At 40.2% G+C, this 18,767-nt stretch overlaps 1 protein-coding gene across 1 annotated transcript in view; it reads right to left on the bottom strand.

Moving 5' to 3' along the window:
- The window catches only part of ARHGEF38 (Rho guanine nucleotide exchange factor 38), a gene marked incomplete at its 3' end in the record, with an annotated part of 140,111 nt that extends 123,081 nt beyond the window's left edge, over nucleotides 1-17,030 (bottom strand). The window contains exon 1 of the mRNA XM_080796967.1: nucleotides 16,829-17,030. Within this exon, the coding sequence (XP_080653093.1) occupies nucleotides 16,829-17,024 (196 nt within the window). The 5' untranslated portion in view covers nucleotides 17,025-17,030. The remainder of the gene's footprint in view (nucleotides 1-16,828) is intronic.
- Nucleotides 17,031-18,767: the final 1,737 nt, after the last annotated feature.

Raw genomic sequence — 18,767 nt, 5'->3', positions numbered from 1 at the left:
GTCTAATTAAGGAATCTGAAATTTCCAAGGATTTCTAAATCTAAGATCAGATTCTCTTTGCAAGATCGCTTTGGCCTCAGAACCAGAGGGCGGGGACCAAGGCTGAAGGCAGGGCGGAAGCAAAGTGTCCTTGAACCTCTACAGTCTAGTCATGGGGGGAAGAGACGGAGGCAGTTACACTTTGTCTGGTTGCCAGAAGGAGAGAGAGGATTGAAGAGATCAAGAGAAATTTAAGAGGTAAACCTGGTGTGCAATCAGTGTATGGGGCAAAGGAGAAGAAAAGTTAAAGCTGACTTTCAGATTTCTGACTGTTAACAGGGTAACGATGGCATTTAAAGAAACAGGGAACAATGGGGAAAAAGCAGGTAGGGGCGACAAGGTGATAGAGCCCATTCAGTTCTAGCTCATTATGTAGAAAAGGGAACTAATTTCTAAAGTGGAAAGTCTTTTACCTTAAGTACCAGAGTCAAAAATTGAATTCAGATCTTCTGACCATCACCCCTTCCTGGCAAGCCCCCTTTCTCCCCATACAGTGTAAACACCATCCATAATTCTATCTAGGGTTTTAGTCCAGACAGATCATTACCAACCCCCCAGATATGATTATGGATGTTCTTTCATCCCTCTCTGTACCATATTTCATGTCTGCCCCCATAAACCCAAAAAACCTTGGCTTAGCATTGCATTGAACCCTACTGACTTAAGTTTCACACAGTAAAATCTTTTATCAATTTCAATGGAAATCTGACCCACAGGAAGATGAATGGAGCAGGCCTTCTGTGAAATAGGTTGAAAATAATTGCATGTCAGGCAGGTTTTGGAGAGGAGCCAGTGAAGTATTAAGTGAAAACGTGAAAGAGCAGACCCTCCACTGCTCAGAATTTGAAAGCTCAAACACTGGGGCAGGGAAATATTTTATTCTCATTCGAAGGGCATGTGATTTATTTCCACTGACTGCTAATTGCCACAGAAAGGAAAGGAGTGGGTTTCCAAGAGGAATGCAACAAAGCTTACCTGGCTTGAAAAATACTTCAGTGGCACTGGTTTGAATTTACAGACTCTCCAGTGAGCAGCATCGCACAGCCAAAACAATTAGAACAAAATAAATGGGGACTTCCTGGAAATGTCTTTCTTCAAAGTCTTAGGCAGGAGAAGACTAGTGAAAGAGGACAAATTTTAAGCCCTGAATAGAAAGGGAACTTCACTTGTAACGTCCTCACTGTATCCAATTTTCCTGTTGCAATTGTTCTACTGTGGAAACTGCAGAGTTTTGGCTTGATGAGAACTACTGGTTTTATCCACTTGTTTGGGACTCATTCAATGAGAATTTATGGAGTAGTCATTGTGCCAGGCATTGTTCTAGATCAGTAATTCTCAACCAGCAATTTTGCTTTCCTCCCCCCACCTCCCTCCTTCCCTCACCCCCAGAGATATTTGTTAATATCTGGAGTCATTTTTGGCTGTCATGGTTGGGGGATAGAACGGGTGTGACTGGCATCTAGTGGGTAGCGGTAAGGGATGCTGCTAATATCCCACAATGCACTGGGCAGTGCCTTTCCAACAAAGAATTATCTAGTCCAAAATATTAGTAGTGCCATTGTTGGGAAATCCTGTTCTAGATGCTGGCAATACAGCAGTGAAAAAAGAGAAAGCCCTCTGCTCTTCTGAAACTTCTATTTTAGTGGTGGAAGAGAAACAATAAACTGATTAATAAAGAAATATCTACCACGCCAGATAGTGATATGGCACCATGGAAGAAGATAAAGCAGGTGGTGGATACTAGTTACTATTGTATGGTGATAAATCACAGAAGGGCTCATTAATAAGGTGATTTTTGAGCAGGATTCTTGATAGAAGAAAGTCATGGTATGGGAGTGGGAGAGGCATCATTGTCTTCTCTTAAAAAAAAATCAGTTTGCTAATCCTACATGAATTTAGGGTAAATATAAATTTAGGGCAATTTGTGGACAAATTATCAGAGTGTGATTGCTTTTCTCCCCTCTTTTTATCGCCAAAAACTTTATACTGACCTAGATAGAGGAGTATATCATTTTCCATTTTTTTTTAAAAAATAGATTTTAGACAAATGAGAAATAGGGTTGGCTTTCCTGAGGACCAACTGAAACAGACTCTTTTAGTTCAGTTTAATTATTACAGGCTATAGGTTCCAAATATCAAGCACAACACAGTGAGCCATGTGCAAGTGTATATGTATATACTATACATAAATGTGTAGTGTATATAGTATACAGAGTACATAGTATACAGAGTACAGAGTATGTACAGTGTACATAGTATACAGAGTGAGTATATGAACAGGCTCTTATTACACATGATGTAATCTGAGGACAGAAAAATCATCAGGGTTGAACACAAGCATAAACGTGGAGGAGAGTATTTTGAAATAAGTCAAATGGTGGCCTGAGTGTTTTGTTTGGTGTAATTATTGTTGTCATTGTAAATGTGTACATACTTAGAGTAACATATAGCAGAAATAATATAAGGCTTAAGCTTTCCTGATAGGTTTATCCCAATCCAAAATCTTATTTCATTAATGATTCACTGAAAAAAATTAATTACAGTTATATGTTGATTATACTCTACATCTGAAAAATCAAATACATAAAAAACCTTATTTGCAACTACAATATAATGAAGCTTTGATTTTGTCAGGGAAGTATTGACTTTGTTTTTCAAGAATTCCTTCATTAAAAGAAATCTAATTTCCCATCTTAATTTAATATTGCACTCTATGTAGAAATGCTCAGAATAATGAAACAAAAGCACCCTGTGAGATTGTAACTGTAGTATTTTTTAAATGCTTGGTTATGATTTGAATATTTTAAATCCTGTAGCACCACTGTAACATAACAGCAATCCTAAATGTCTCATTGGTGTGGCATTCGCAAGCAAGTCAAACTCTGGTCAGTATCAACTATTTTTAAGTACATTATTTCTATTTTTAGGTGTATAGACTGGTTAACAAAGAAAAGGAGCGAATCACTTCTTAGAATCTTTCATTTCCCCAGACCAAAAGTAATTTAATTTCCTTATCCGTATCTGCTTTTAAGCACATAAGATTGTATTCCAAGGAAGAACCTGTAGATCCTCATCACGAAGCAGATGTGATTTTTGTATGCCCTTGCTAATGAGGGCAGGACTATAGCGATGATCCAACAAAACACAATATAGAAAAGAGGATTATGAAATGAGATAAACATTGGTTAATTTTGTCTGGCTTAAATATCATCCAGGTTAAATCCATATCCAGGAGCTGTGACCCTGACGTAAGTAAAGTGATCAGGACGTGGCTTCCAAGGACCCCAGCGCAGGGAAGGCCTCCTGTCCCCATCCAGGATGTCCACTGCACAACTGCTACGCCACCTACTTACTATTCTGTCCTTATTCATTGACACACTCATTTACTCAACAAATAGGATTGTTAAGTACTGGTCAGCGTTTTCCCAGGTCTTGAAGATACAAGTGTTCCTGCCCTCGAGAAGTTTGATCAAGTAAAAGAGACATTGGCGTGTAAATAGTGAATATGAGAAATGTATAGAGAATGTGATACACACATGTCTTTTATGTGTAATGACTCAGAGGAATTGATTTGAAAAGATGAGTAGGGGTTTATGAAGCAAACAGGGAGAGGGAGAGCACTCCAGGCTGAAGAAACAGCACACAGCAAGGTGTACCAGCACAAAGAAAAACTGTCCACAGAGATGAGCATGAAAAGATGAGGTCAAGTTGTAAGGGAGGCCCTATATCCATTGTTATAAACTGGGATCTCCACCGTTCATTATTTTTTAGTACATAACAGCAAAGTACCCTGTCCACTATTTCTAAGTGTACAGCTCAGCTGCATTAAGTTTATCACCCATCTCCAGAATTCTTTCATTTTCCCAATCTGAAACTCTGTACTCACTGAACACTAACCCCCCACTCTCCTGTTCCCCAGCCTCTGGCCACCACCATTCCACTTTCTGCCTCTATGACTCTGACTACTCTAGGTACCTCATGTAAGTGGAATCATGCAATATATTTTTTGTGTGTGTGTCTGGCTTATTTCACTTAGCATCATGTCTTCAAGCTTCATTCATGTTGTAGCATGGTCATAATTTCATCTCCAGTTTTATTTTATTTTATTTCTTTTCAGTGTTCCAAAATTCATTTTTTATGCACCACACCCAGTGCTCCATGCAATATGTGCCCTCCATAATACCCACCACCATCCCCACTTTTAAAAAAAATTTTATTCAAGAAAGAGAGCTAGGGAGAGAGAGAGAGAGAGAGAGAAAGAGAGAGAGAGTGAGCACAAGTGGGGGGGGGCAGAGAGAGGGGGAGAAGTAGATTCCCCCCTGAGCAGGGAGCCCTGACAAAGGATTTGATCCCAGGACCCTGAGATCATGACCTGAGTCCAAGGCACTTAACTGACTGAGCCACCCAGGCACCCCTCATCCCCAGTTTTTTTGATCATGTGTCAAATTGTTTTGAGCCTGAATCTCTAATACATGTATAGTATTAAGGTATCATGTACATTACAAAGAATACTCAAAAACAAATATTTTCAAAAGATAAAACTGAAAAATAAGATTACTTTTTATTTTTGTCATAATGGGTTGCCTTGAAACACTCCTAGACTATCTGAACATGGAAAAGCATTGCGGACTGTTACGGCAGAGGAGCAGGATGGTTTGATGTCCCAACCCAGTTTTTCATCAAGTGTCCTCACCCTGCTGTTTGCTCTGTTGTCAGTGATAAAGAGTAGCTTTCCAAGATGAAATAGTTCAAATAATGAGATTTGTATTCTTAGAGTAGAATATTCTAGTGAATCTAGACAGCATATACCTCATCACTGCAGTTGTGTATCTTTCTAACTTTCATCCACATATAATGTTTGGTTGAAAAGCATAAAATAATACAGCCACTGGAATACACTTGTTGGTCACTGTTTACCTCATGATTGTAGATGAATGTACTGGCAGAAATTAAGAGTCTTTTGATGTTTTTGAGTCTTGACCGAAATTTTATCAAAATCAGTCAATTCCTTAAAAATAAATCACAAAACAGGTACAAGTACTAAAAACTATGGTTAGGGGGCACCTGGATGGCTCAGTGGGTTAAAGCCTCTGCCTTCAGCTCAGGTCATGACCCCAGGGTCCTGGAATCGAGCCCCACAGTGGGCTCTCTGCTCAGCAGAGAGCCTGCTTCCCCCCTCTCTCTGCCTGCCTCTCTGCCTACTTGTGATCTCTGTCTGTCAAATAAATAAATAAAATCTTAAAAAAAAAAAAAAACCAAAACTACGGTTAGAACAATGGAGACTACACAGTGGTTGAAAAAGCATATACGTTGGAGCCAAGAAAACCTCAGTGAAACTTCGTCTTCACCATTACTAGCTATGCGACTGTGGGACAGATGGCTAGATCTCTCTTAACCTTAATGTTATCATCTATAAATACATGACAGTATCTGTTTTGTTTTGTGCTTTGGGGGGCTTTTGTTTTGTTGTATTTTGGACCCTGTTAGGATCCAATATTGTCAGTACATTATCAGGACAATACATTCTTTGCAAAGTTGTTTGGAGCGTAAAATGACATAATGCACCTATGTGACCAGTACAACTGCTCAGGTGGTGTTAGTACCATCTTTTTCATTTATAAGTGAACCCTCAATCAGGGAAACTAGTTTTAATGCCTTATTCCCATGCAGAAGGACACTTTTTTTTTTTAAGTGTTCCATGACTCATTATTTGCATATAACACCCAGGGCTCATTGCAACACATGCCCTCCCTAAGATCCATCACCAGACCAACCCATCCCCCACCCCTCACCCCTCTGAAACCCTCAGTTTGCTTCCTGGAGTCCATAGTCTCTCATGGTTTGTTTCCCCCTCTTAATTTTTCCCTTCCTTCTCCTAATGCCCTCCATGCTATTCCTTAAATTCCACAAATAAGTGAAGCTGTATGATAATTATCTTTCTGTGCTTGACTTATTGCACTCAGAGTGATCCCCTCCAATTCCATCCATGTCGATGCAAATGATGGGTATCCATCCTTTTTTGATGGCTGAGTAATATTTAATCCCTTTGTCTGGAATGCCCATCACCCCCATGCCCCCAAACAATCCAAACTGGAATTCAAGATTCAGATTTCAATGTCTCTACTTTTGACATTTCAGAGAGGTGATAAAGCTCTTTCTCATCAAATTCTTATATTGACTAATTGTATCTCTAATATAGTAATAACCACTAATATAATAATAACCACTTAATATGAGATGGATGCTGTGAGGAGATGATCAGTCCCCCCTTCAGGAGCAAAAGACTTCTTGCCCGAGCTGCAGGGTGAGCCCCCAGCAGACAGGCCCTCTTCAGGAACTGAATTCAGGTAAGACCATCTCCCAGGCCATACCTCCTTCCCAAGGTGCCCCAGTCACTTAAAGGGTGATGTAGGGCCCAGGCCCTTCATACCACTGGCAACAACTCTGAAGGATCATGTTATCTATAGGACTTGCCGTTAGCGTTGGCTAAGGCTTCCGTTGAGACCAGATCAGAGTGCAACTGCTTCTCTCCCAACTTTGTGCCTTTCCCTTCTCTTCCCCAGGTGGGGGGTCACAGGAACGTAAGAAGCTCCTGCACCCTACTCCCCATTCCAGAACCTGCAACCCAGACCCTCAACCTGTAGCCACACACTTCAGCCACTTACCACATTGCTACAATTATTGGTTCATTGCCTGTTACTCAATGGATGGGTTTGCTTCTGATGTATTTCTATATTCTCAGGATCTAGTCAATATGTGGTCCATATGAACACCAAGCAAAAGCTTGTTGAATAAATTCATTAAAACTGGGATCTCATTTCTTTGGCCAAGATACTATTTCTTTTCTTGTTTCATCGGATTTATTTATAGTGTCTTCCCTTTTACAGTAAAAAATTTAGAGCAACTAATCCAAAAGTTGACTACAATGAGGCAATGGGGAGATGGGAATGACAGAATCATAAAGATGAATCTATCAATAATAAGGTTCAATGTAGTTGTAATTAGTCACTTAATATTTTTTAGTCATTGACCTGAGCTTCTATCATATACCAGGCACTGCTTAAGTGTTAAAATAAGACTAAATTTCTATCTCCAAGGAGAATTATATTCAAATGGAGAAGAGGTGAAAATGGGATAGCATAATTTTAGAGGGCAGTAGGTGGTGCAAAGACCCCAGAAGGTCCTGAACACCTGGAAATAGCTGAAGGCAACTGGGAAATACCATGTGCAGGAAGCGCTCTCCTTCTTCCCATTTTGTACTTAAAAACAAAGTGAGGAAGATGGCCTCCCACTATCAGGAAGAGAGCATTCTTACTACCAGAGATGGGGAGTTGACATCACGATGAGTCTGTACAAACCTCACTAAAAATCACCCTGATATTCCACGAGTGCCCGCCACATATTTCCTGCTCACTTTCCCACAATTCCACACCCCTAGGCCAAGCCCTTTTTCCCTTATCTTCTCATGTCTCCGCAACTTATCTCTTTTTGTTAAGATTGTATCGTTTTTGAGCGCCTGGGTGGCTCAGTTGGTTAAGCGTTTGCCTTCAGCTCAGGCCATGATCCCCGGGTTCTGGGATTGAGTCCCGCATCAGGCCTCTCTCTCCCTCTGCCTGCCATTCCCCTTGCTTATGCTCTCTCTCTTTCACTATCTCTCTCTCGCTCTCTGTCAAATAAATAAAAAAAAATAAAAAAAATAAAAAACCTTTTAAAAAATGTTATATAACCATGGGTCTAACTGCTTCTTTGGGATTTTCACTTCTTTCTATGACATCTTCCATGCCATGTAAACATTTCAACATCAGATAAAATCTATATGCTTCTTTCCTGTTAATCTTTCATTAGTTCACCTCACAGGTCCCAGACACAGAAGCTAAGAGGATAAAGGAAATGTCTTTCCTTCCCTATACCCCTTTGGGTAGGATGGTCCGAGAAGGACTGTCCCAGAAGGAGAGTAGAGGCCTCAATAATGAGAATCCAATCCTTGCTGAGATTTGAGGGAAGATACTTTTAGGCAAAGAAAACAGCTACTCTAAAGGCCAGGCATTCTGTACAAATTGGACGCTAAGCTCCAGGAAGCTAAATACAGAAAATTGCTTGTTTTTCTCTGGGAGGGAGACATGTTCTAATTCCTAAGAGGTGCCAAAGTTTTTCCTTGAATAAAACTGGATGGCACTGAGAGAAGTAAACAATGTCTTCATCAACTATTCCACAACAAAGACAGAAGCAGAAATCTGTGACAGCTTTTTGTAGTGATACTGAGGGCCTCACATTAAGAAGCATTCAGGAAAGACAATTCTGTGAGGGGCTGCAGTGACAGAGTCCTCACATCAGTAGCTTGATGACATGACCTTTAAGTCTTCTTTGAGTTGGAACTGGATGTCAGACAGTCAAGATTACATTCTCCGTTGAGGGCCTCAGCAGAGGTATCCTAGAGTGTTCCCTTATCCTCTGATTCATTAATCAAGAAAGCAATTGTTCAGAACAACCCAAGACAAAGGCTTTTAATCATAACACTATTCTCCTGCTGCAGTTAAGATTCCCAATTTAGGTTGACTTCATAGAATTCTATGGAAATATCACCTACCAGATAATGAGCTGCTTGTTCCCAGTATATAGTTCCTTTTTCTTTCATTTGCTCATGCACACACCACCACCCCCACTCCCACCCACCCCATCCCCATTGCTGTAGGGTTCTCAGGGTTTGAGTTGTATATTAGTTTTTGAGATGCAAATAAATAAGTAACAGCAAGCATAAAATTAAAGAAAGAGTGTCAAGATAATCAAGGAAGAGGAAAATGGAGATCACCAAGCTATTACTATAGGCAGGCTTGCTTTACTTTACTTTACTTTATAACTTTATAACATTACTTTATAAGTTTGTTTCCTGACAGTTAAACAAAAAGAGCATTTATTAAACAGTGACAGTCTTGCAAGGGAGTGTCACAATAATTCCAAAGAAAGGATATGTATTCCAAAGTGAAAAATTTAATAGGTCGCTGGCTTTGGCATCATAGCAGAGGAATGTCACCACATTACAAAACATGTACCGCAATCCTCAAATTGCTTTGACTTCTTGTTACTAATAAGCCATCTAGATGATGGGGCTCCTGGGTGGCTCAGTCGTTAAGTGTCTGCCTTGGGCTCAGGTCATGATCCCAGAGTCCGGGGATTGAGCCCCATTTCTCCCTCTGCCTGCCATGCCCTCTTCTTGTGTTCCCTCTTTTGCTATCTCTCTTTCTGTCAAATAAATAAAATCTTTAAAAAATAAACAAATGAACAAAAAACCATCCAGATGAATACCTACAAATTCAATGAATTAGATGCATCCTATATGCAAGTATTGAAAGACCTGAGTTCTGATCCAAGCTCTACTACCTGAAGGAGTTTAGGACATGACACCCCAAAATATGCTGCTTTGGTATATTGTTGATTTGGAGCTGAAAGCACTTGATAAACAGCAAGTTCAGGAAGAGGCTTTCTCTATACTCCCTCTACCTGCCTAAAGACAGATCCTCCAAAAGGAACTTAGTTGTGATAATCTTCTCCTCAAGAGTTTCATCAACTGGGGAACACTGACTCTTACCACAGGAGAAAGAACTAGAAGCTGACACCACACCCAGACAAGCTTTGTCACAAACTATTACATCTCTATCTGTTCTTCTCAGGACCCAGTCATCTTTCCTAAAGTGACATACTCTCCCCTACATTCCCCCTTCCCACCCACACTATGCTGCTATAAAGCTCTCAAATCTCACCATTTGAGGGGATATGTACTCTTCTTTTCCTGTGACACCGCCCAGCAGGTAATATTTAAAATTAACACACTTGTACACCTTTTCTCCTATTGATCTGCCTATTGTCAGTTTATTTCATAGGCTCAGCTATTGAACCCAGGTGGGTAGAAGGAAGTCTTTCCTCCCCTACACACCTATTTTTCCAACTATGAGGCCAGAACTGAAAAGGTGCTGGGATTAAATAATAACTTGTGAAAGTCCCCAGGCCAGCACAGTTGCAAGCAGATGACAGTCACTTCTCTCTGCCTTTCCTTCCCTCTAGCTCTTCACCTAGTATAGAATAAGGGCCTGTCTGAAACATGGCTTATAACCAAATGCGATTTATAAGCATCCTCCCTTGAGTGTACAAATGGAGGCCAACACATCAAGCCTATGTATTTAACAGGTGTGAGTGAAGCGGGCAAACCGTTGAATAAAATGTGTTATAGCTTCCTATGTTAGTAAATATACCTTCATAATTATCTGGAAGGCCAAGGTCAAATTTAGATTTTTCAGCTCCCTCAGAGTTTCATGCCAAAATCCAGTAGGAGGCCCTGGGGCACACTCACCCTTCCCAAGTCCTGAGGCCTGTATCCCTCCCTACTCTTCCTCTCTCAGCCCTCTCCCTTCCACAAGGGGCCCGGCAGGCATGGTGTGAATACTCTCCCTTGATCAAGCTCCAGACACACCTTCATGATCCACTGCCCCCACAGGCCCAAGGGTGTGTACACCAGCAACCACAGTCTGCTCCAAGGAAGGTGGGATGGGAAGGGGTCCCAGCAGGCCTTGGAGCCAGTATTCAGGCCTGTTGAACTGAAAGTTCCATGGTCCCAAGTACCCCAAACTTTGTCTAAAAATAAAGGGATGGGTTTCAGTAGTCAATAGCTTTGTCCCCATGGACTCCTCACCTTCTTGGTGGGAAGGGGGTCCCAGAGAAACACTTGAAGGCACAACCTGATGCCAGGTCTTGCCTGGTTCTATGGGTGATATTGCTTAGAAGTTCAGCAGTTCTTGCAATAATTTCACCCTTCCCAGGAAATCAATACCCACAAAAGTATTGAAGTTAGCATGGTTATGTCAAGAAAAGGTACTGCTACAAAAAGAGGTTTTATTTTTTCCTTTCCTGTATCTACAGAAACAAATACGAATGTAGCTTAAATCTTAGCCATCTTTCCCCAACTCCATCATTATTCTAAGGGGTAGTTCTATTCTTGCTTCATACATCTGAAGTATGAGTTCCCTCTTTCTCTCTCTCTTCCTCTCTCTCTCTCTCCCTCCCCTGCTTCTCTCTCTCCGTCCTCCTCGCTCCTTCCCTCCTTTCTTCCATTCCTCCCTCCTTCCCTTTTAATTTCTCATTTCTTGTTTTGATAAACTCACAATTTTTGTGGACAAAAAAATGCAATTAGAAACTGGATTTGTTACCTTTAAGAAAGTTATATCTAGTGTCCCGTAAGTAGAACATAGGAATAAATTTTCTTATCACAATGTGATTGTAATGGAACAGTTCCAACTTCTTGATTCCTGGAATTCACCTTTTACTTAATTAAAATAACTCTTCCCCAAACTGTAAAATACCTTTACTAAAAAAGAAGGAACGTAATATATCATGCTTTTTTTTTTGGCTTCTATGCGTGTGATGAGACAGAAATTGCTTAGATTTATAAGTGTCTTGACTTTGATAAAGATTTACCCTTCAAACTATGAAAAACACCTTATTTACAGTGGTGTTTCAGTACTGACCCAAGTATTTCCCACTTCACTAAAAGGCATACGGAGGCACGTAAAAAAGGACCTACTTAATACTCAGAGGACAGGAGGAGCACAAAGGGCTTGCAGCACTAGGAGAGAAATGTGCCCAGACAGCTGCACAATTAGTTTTCTTCTACCCTTCACTAGACCAGATCACCAAACCTTCCAGTGTTAACTGCCCTCCTGCTCACTTACAGATTGGTCTGTATCCTTAAAAATCATTACAAATTAAGAATTCCCATTATCTTACCACATCTAACTTATTATTGAGCCATTTTTCTTCATCCTGCAATATATGTTATTCTGTATTATGTTCATGTGGTAGGTTGGTTCCTTATCATCACCAGAGTAAGAACACTTTAGACTTTAATAAAAACAACCAAGCAAACCCTTCTTAACATGAATGATATAACAGACTTGGCAAAAAGGAAGGAAGGAAGGAAGGAAAAGAAAAGACAAGACCATGAACCTATTATGAATTGGAGATATGGATTGGACTAGTGTTATTAGCAACAGTAATGACATTTTACCCACCCACTCTCACTCTTTCACCTGATAGTTGACAAGTAAAAGTATAACTTGCTTATACTTCTTATGCTTCTTATAAGTTATAACTAACCATGTTTGGTTATGGCCATATAGAATAGTATGGTCATATAGAATAAAAGTAACTGGCCCACTTTCTTAGTCCTTTTGGGCTGCTAAAACAAAATGCCATAGAGTGGGTGGCTTAAACAACAAACATTTATTTCTCGTAGCTCTTCCAAGTGCAGGGCAGATCCAGTGTCTGGTAAGGGCCCCCTTCCTAACTGATACATGGCTGTCTTTTCAGATCCTCACATGGCAGAGAGCAGAGAGAGCGGGAGCAAGGTCTCTCATGCTTGTTCTTATAAGGTACTAACCCCATTCAGTGGGGTTTCACTCTCCTGACCTGATTATCTCCCCAAAACCCCACCTTCAAATAACATCATATTGAGGATTAGCCTTTAACGTGTAATTCTGGAGGGGACATACATAGTTATCCAATATCACCCACACTGAGAGGAGATCTGTAATACAGGAATGTCAACCATGTAGGGTTTTCAGAAAAGGCCGCCAAGTGTTAATCAATAAACTTTTTATAAAAGTTTTAATCATTACTGAAAAATCTCTCAAGTACACATATGCAACTATATTCACGTACTGTAGACAATCTGCATACATACAGACATACTTGTACATAACTTTTAAATGAGGCATATTTCAAACGTATAGTTCACACATAAAATCATACACAAAATCATTTCCCAAGGAAAAGAGTGTTAATAAATCAGCTAGTGAGTTTCCCCTGCCTTGATCACTCTCCGTGGCTCCCGGGAAAACGGTAATGAGGAGCTGAGCTAGCTGGGAGGCTAAGGTGATGCCGCTCTTGTGATGAATGGAAGAAGAGGAATGAGCTGAAGTAGGGTCTGCTGTGCTGTAAAAGGGAGAGTCAGGAATGAAATAGGCTTCCACTAAGTATTTATTATCTAGGAAATTCTGTACATTTTCATCCCTAATATGTTCATTTCTTTTTTACTGAAGAATCATCTTTATTAACGGAGACATATATCCTCACGTTCAAAGATACGAGGGCTATTAATTCAGGCTCCGATGCCTTTGCTCACACTGTTTCCCTACCTGGACCAGCTCATGCAAGTCATTCATTCAACTTGAAAGGTACTGAGTCCTTGTGGTGTTCTGGGCATGATTCTAAGTGTAGAGATGGATCATTTACCAAGACAGATAGGGTCTCTTTCATGGAATGGGGGATGAGAGATGAGAGAGGAAGTGGGAGTCAGTAATAGGCAATAAACAAGGAAACAAACTACGTAATTTCAAGGATGGTAAGTACAATGAAGAAGTGAAAACAGGCTACTCTCCCCATTCTGCTTTCCTCCCGGTGCCTACCTTATCAACTCTTAACAGCAATGTTTTCCAACAACCTCCCCTGTCCAAACCTGAACAGACCATTTCCTCCTTTTACGGACCCACTGATGCCACCTGTACTCTCTCATGCCACTTTATTGCATTTGTTCACCAGTCTTATCTTTCCCAATGAGAATTTAAGCCCCTTTAGAGTAAAGGTCAGACACTTTTTTTTTTTCTTAATGATTTTGTAGTTGTAACCCCTGGCACATATTCTGGTTTTGCTCACCACATAACACACTCAATAAATGCTAATTAACAGAACAAATCTGTTGAAGGAATACAGGAGCCATTAAGAGTAGCCTAGCAAAGGATTATTACTGCAAAATTTGAGGCTTAATAACTATGTTGTGATCACAACCTTCTACAGAGATTTTATGATAATCTCATTAGAACCATGTTCTTTTTTAAAAAATTATTTATTTATTTGAGAGAGAGAGAGTACACACACATGCACCTGAGTGGGGGTGGGGGTACAGAGGGAAAGAATCTTTAGCAGACTCCCTGTTGAGCGAGGAGCCCAATGTGGGGCTTTATCTCATGACCCTGAGACCATGACCTGAACCAAAACCAAGAGTTGGAGGCTTAACTGACTGAGCCACCCGAGTGCCCTTAGAAGCATGTTCTCTTGTTTAGTCTAGTAGCTTTTCTTACCCAGTGTGCCATTTTAAAAGAAATTACAATTTAGGATTCACATTACTAAAGTGATGTCAGCCAGAAAGTGAATTGAACAAGTAGACTGTGTAGTATGAGTTAAGAGGTGAGCCCAGGGGCACCAAAGAAAGGTCACAGATTTCCTAGAACCTAGAACCCAGAGAATTTGCTCAAAGAGACAGAGCAGTGAACCATATTACTCAAATAGCAACACGGCAGGCACTGAAGGACTCTGGCTAAGTAATCTAAGGCCTCTTTGCAGCATTGAAAAGCATGGTGTGACCTCACAGTTGCTTTGGGCCATCCATCGGAGGGCTCTAACCAGCTCCGATCTTTATTCAATGCCTCCCAGGGAACTACCAGTTCCAAGATAGGCAGAGGAAAAACTCTTGGCATTGCAATTAAACAAAACAAAACAAAAAAAACCTTCTTAAGGTGATTTAGGATCCACCTGCACGATAATGGGTATAATGGAGACCAGAGTGCAAACCCAACAGAACTGTGCTTCGAATGTTAATGAGAAAATGTTTTCTACTGAAGCCAAAGCAGTTACAGAAGAGTCTTACTAAAAGCTCCATTAGGCGTTACATATCAGACTAGGATTTTATTAAGAGTTACAGTTACTTATCAGGGGCCAACCTATCTTTACAGCTCTCATGTGCTTCTCTCCACTTCCTGATGATTTGTCTCCTACACAAACAATTCTAGGAACATGGGTTAACTCCTGAGTCTCTTCTTCTAGCTTCAAAGACAGGATCCAACAAGGCAGAGGGAAACCACAAAGCCAATGGAGTACATAAGCAGCAACCTGAGGTCTTCTGCAAAGTAACCAACAAACATCTGCTGTCTTTTGTGGTCACAGATGTATTTATTTTTTTTTTAACTAAGATTAGGAAGTGAATAGCAAAAAGCATTTTCCATTTTTATTTTGCTAATGGAAAATCTGGACCAAAAAGTTGCTGAATTAGTGAATCTCAGACAGAATAAACATGTTAGTAGAGATAAAGCCATGGGCTTTTACTGAATTTGTTTATGTGGTCTCTTCCTCAAAAGACAGAAAAAGAGTTGAAATAGATCAGTAAATAATAAATAAATAAATAGTAAATTTGATTAATAGAACAAGGTGTTCTATCATTATTCTTTACATTATTCCTAAAATAAAAAAAAAAATAACTCTTTGTTGAGCACAACCATATTTAAGCCAATATGCCAGGCGTTTCACGTAATTATCTGATTTCATTTTCCCAGCAACACTATGTGGTAAGTATCATTGTTCCACTTTCACAGGTAGGGAAACTGAGGCTCAGAAATTAGAATTAATTTGCTCAACATCTTATAGGTTATAAATTAAGATCCAGGATTGCAAGACAAATGTGTATGACTTTAAAATTTGAATTCTTGCCAACATATCCATTGCCTTGAGAAAAATTAATTTCAAAGATCGAACCATATCCCCCTCACCTTTTTAAAAAAGTCCTTTAAGGATAAGACTTGACTGTATTTTAACCCTGAGCCATCAGGATTTTCTTTTTAAAGCATTAATTCACAGTAGTTATCTTTAAAGATTTCATTTAAATGCATTTAATTTATTTAATTAATTTGCATAATGAAGTGTGAGCATTTTTTTCTTTTTTCTTTTTCTTTTCTTTTCCTTTTTTTTTTCCTTTTTGGAAAGAGACCTACTAATTTCAAGTGTGTTCTATTGGTCTTTCTAGCCTCATCATAAATTGTCCTTCCAGAATGAGAGCCCATGGTGGGATTATAAGAGCTCAAACACACAGTGCGCTCAGAGCGGGCGTGACAGGTTCTGGGGATCACATAACAGGTGCTGCAGTGGATACGTAAAACATTGCACAATCAACAACAAAATGAAGTTTACTCAAACAAGTGACCTTCAAGAGAAAGGGAGGAAAAGACAGGGTGGATGGGAAGGGCTAGACACTTGGGGCCTTAAACTGGATGTTTTATAATAACTGTTATATGTCCAACACTCTTATGACCATCACAAAATAAACCGAAGTTATTTCCTCAAAAGTCATTCAATCTAAGCATGTTAAACATCCCTTACCATATTTGGAAGCCATTCGATTCACTCTAAGGGAATGAACACCTATGTGATCTTCAACAAATCCTATTATACCAATCCAATGACTAACATTCCTCTTTTCACAGACATGACTGCAGTCTCATGCCCCTATTTAAGATAACCACAATCACAGTTCAGTACAATTACCTAGATAGGCCTCATGGTGTGACATCCCACACCTACCTATTGAGAAAAACTACCTATTGTCAGTTTCTAAATCATTTGCTTTCTAGAGCTTCCCAGTTGTTAAATTGCCTGGAGAAGGGAGAAGGAAGGGAGGAGGACAGCAGAAAAAAATATTAATCTCACCAGGAAAAAAAATATATTCAGAATAATTCAGAATTGATTCATTAACTATTGAAGCACATAATAGATTTTTTCCTATAATTTATGAGTGACATTTATTTTCATTTTTCTTATTTTTTTTAAATTTTCCTATTTACTTTATTTCCCTCCTTCCAGAGAAGATAATATTCGATTTTTCTCCTTTGCCTTAAGTGCTCTCTTTGCCTGTGTAAGAGTAGGAGAACAGAGCTGGGAATGCAATAACCTAGAACGATTGATCTGTGTTGGTTACCTTGAAGTTTCTGGTTGTATTCGGTCCTGTCAGACTGGCTCCTCCTCAAGGTACCAGAGTGGTCCCCAGAAACACTGCTGTCAACCACTGTGTCAGTCTTCCTTCTCTCCAGCATATAGAGCCTGGGCCTCAAGAAGGTCAGATTCTTCTTCTTGGTGCCCATGTTCTCTTTCCCAGTGGCTTCTTTGGGCTCCATCTGAGGCAAAGACAAGCTCTGGAGACTTGTAGGCAATGGCTGTTTGTTGCAGAGCCTCGGGGTCAGAGTTGAAGCCACCAGAGTGACGAGTTTAACTGCCCCCTTCTTACTAAACGGCTTCACTCCGGGGTTACCTGACTGTGACTGCCACCTGTATGGAGTCCCAGAGCTCCACCCCTATGAGGTCATTCTTTTTTATACCTAGAATCCAGCAGGGAAGCTGCCACCTGTTACCTGAGAGACCTGAAGCACAGAGCTAGGCAAAGCAGAGACTGCTTTGTCACATGCTATGGGAGCAAACAAAAATCCCATTGTGTGCCACAGCGGCGAGGCTGGGGGTTGGGGGAAAAGGGAAGAACAAGGTGGGGCAGGGCAGAAGGGCAGCACCTGGGAGTGTAACCTGCGGCTTGTGGGTTTAATGTGTGCCTGTGGGTGTGGACAGATGCACTGGGACACTGCGCTGTGGTTTGCTGGCTGGAGGCACACAGGGGCTTGTGTGGGACTTACAGCTAGAGTCACACAAGTGTGACCCACAGAGTTAGTGTGGGGTAATTAGAATTCACATTAGCATCAAAACAGTGGGTACAGAATCATTTTTAAGGATTACCGTGGGCACTCAAAAGTCGTGCTTGCTCCTCAACGAACGTTCTGAAATAATTTACTAACAATGTATCTGCCAAGCCCCGCTCCACATTCTTGAGGAAACAAGCATTCGTATCTGAGAGGCATCTGGCAGCAGGCACTAGAGGAGGAGGACATGTCCACACAATCCTGGGGTCTTTTGATGTCTCCCGTCCACGCGTGACCCTTGCCTGAAATTCACCCTTTTACGCTCCCAACCGTGTTCTTCTCTGTTCTGCTGCTTAGGGAAAAAAAAAACAACAAAAAAACATGGTGACATCAGGGTGTGATTTCTGTAAGATATTTTCCTTTTTCCCTTTTCACAGATGGAGTGCCAGGAAATGGTAGCTCACCTTGGGAAAAGAAGGGAAGGGAAAAACGTTTGAAACTAAAAAGAGACATGTGGAAAGCAGAAAGGACAGGAACAGGGATTGGGAGGGAGGAACGCAAATACTGATGGGCCTTTCATTAATTTTTTGAAGTTGTTTTTCCTTGGAGTTACTGAGATTTCTCAAGGGGGAAATTTGTAGAAGCTCTGGGAATGTGCTGAATGTTTTGTCTGCCCTTGTTAAAGAAAAGAGAGACTCTAAGAGGAAAGTAAATTCTCTTTTATTATAAAGGGACTGCCAAAATTCAGCTTTGCATGGCCCCTTCTGAATCGTGGCTAAGTCTTGTTAGACAAGGTTTATAAATGAGGGAAAAAAAGATAAAAACCGTTTTCCAATTCCGAGATGTGTGGGCTGAATATAATTTGCATAATTACCTTAAAAGATAAATGACAAATCTTCACCCACTGTAGAGACATCTATATATAGCTTGGCATATTGAATAGTTTTTATTTAATATAATTGATAGTCTTTTTTTTTAACAAGCCCTCTCAAGCACATTTAATAAATACTCTAAAAGGCATACTCTCTACTAAGATGTAAAATGAGCTTTCTTGATTCCTGTTAAAAAGTCTCACTTGTATTCTAATATTATATATACATATATGCATATAATATGTTTGTGTACATTCACCTGGTAACTAACAAATACATGCTATTCAGGTGTAGTATTACTGCAAACATGAACCATCAAAACTATAGGACTTATGGGAAGTATGGGGTTGAGGACACGGAA

Source organism: Martes martes, assembly GCF_963455335.1.
Source record: "Martes martes genome assembly, chromosome: 2".
Classification (NCBI taxonomy): domain Eukaryota; kingdom Metazoa; phylum Chordata; class Mammalia; order Carnivora; family Mustelidae; genus Martes; species Martes martes.
Note: the sequence above shows the minus strand (reverse complement) of the source record. Positions and strands in the feature narration are given on the sequence as shown.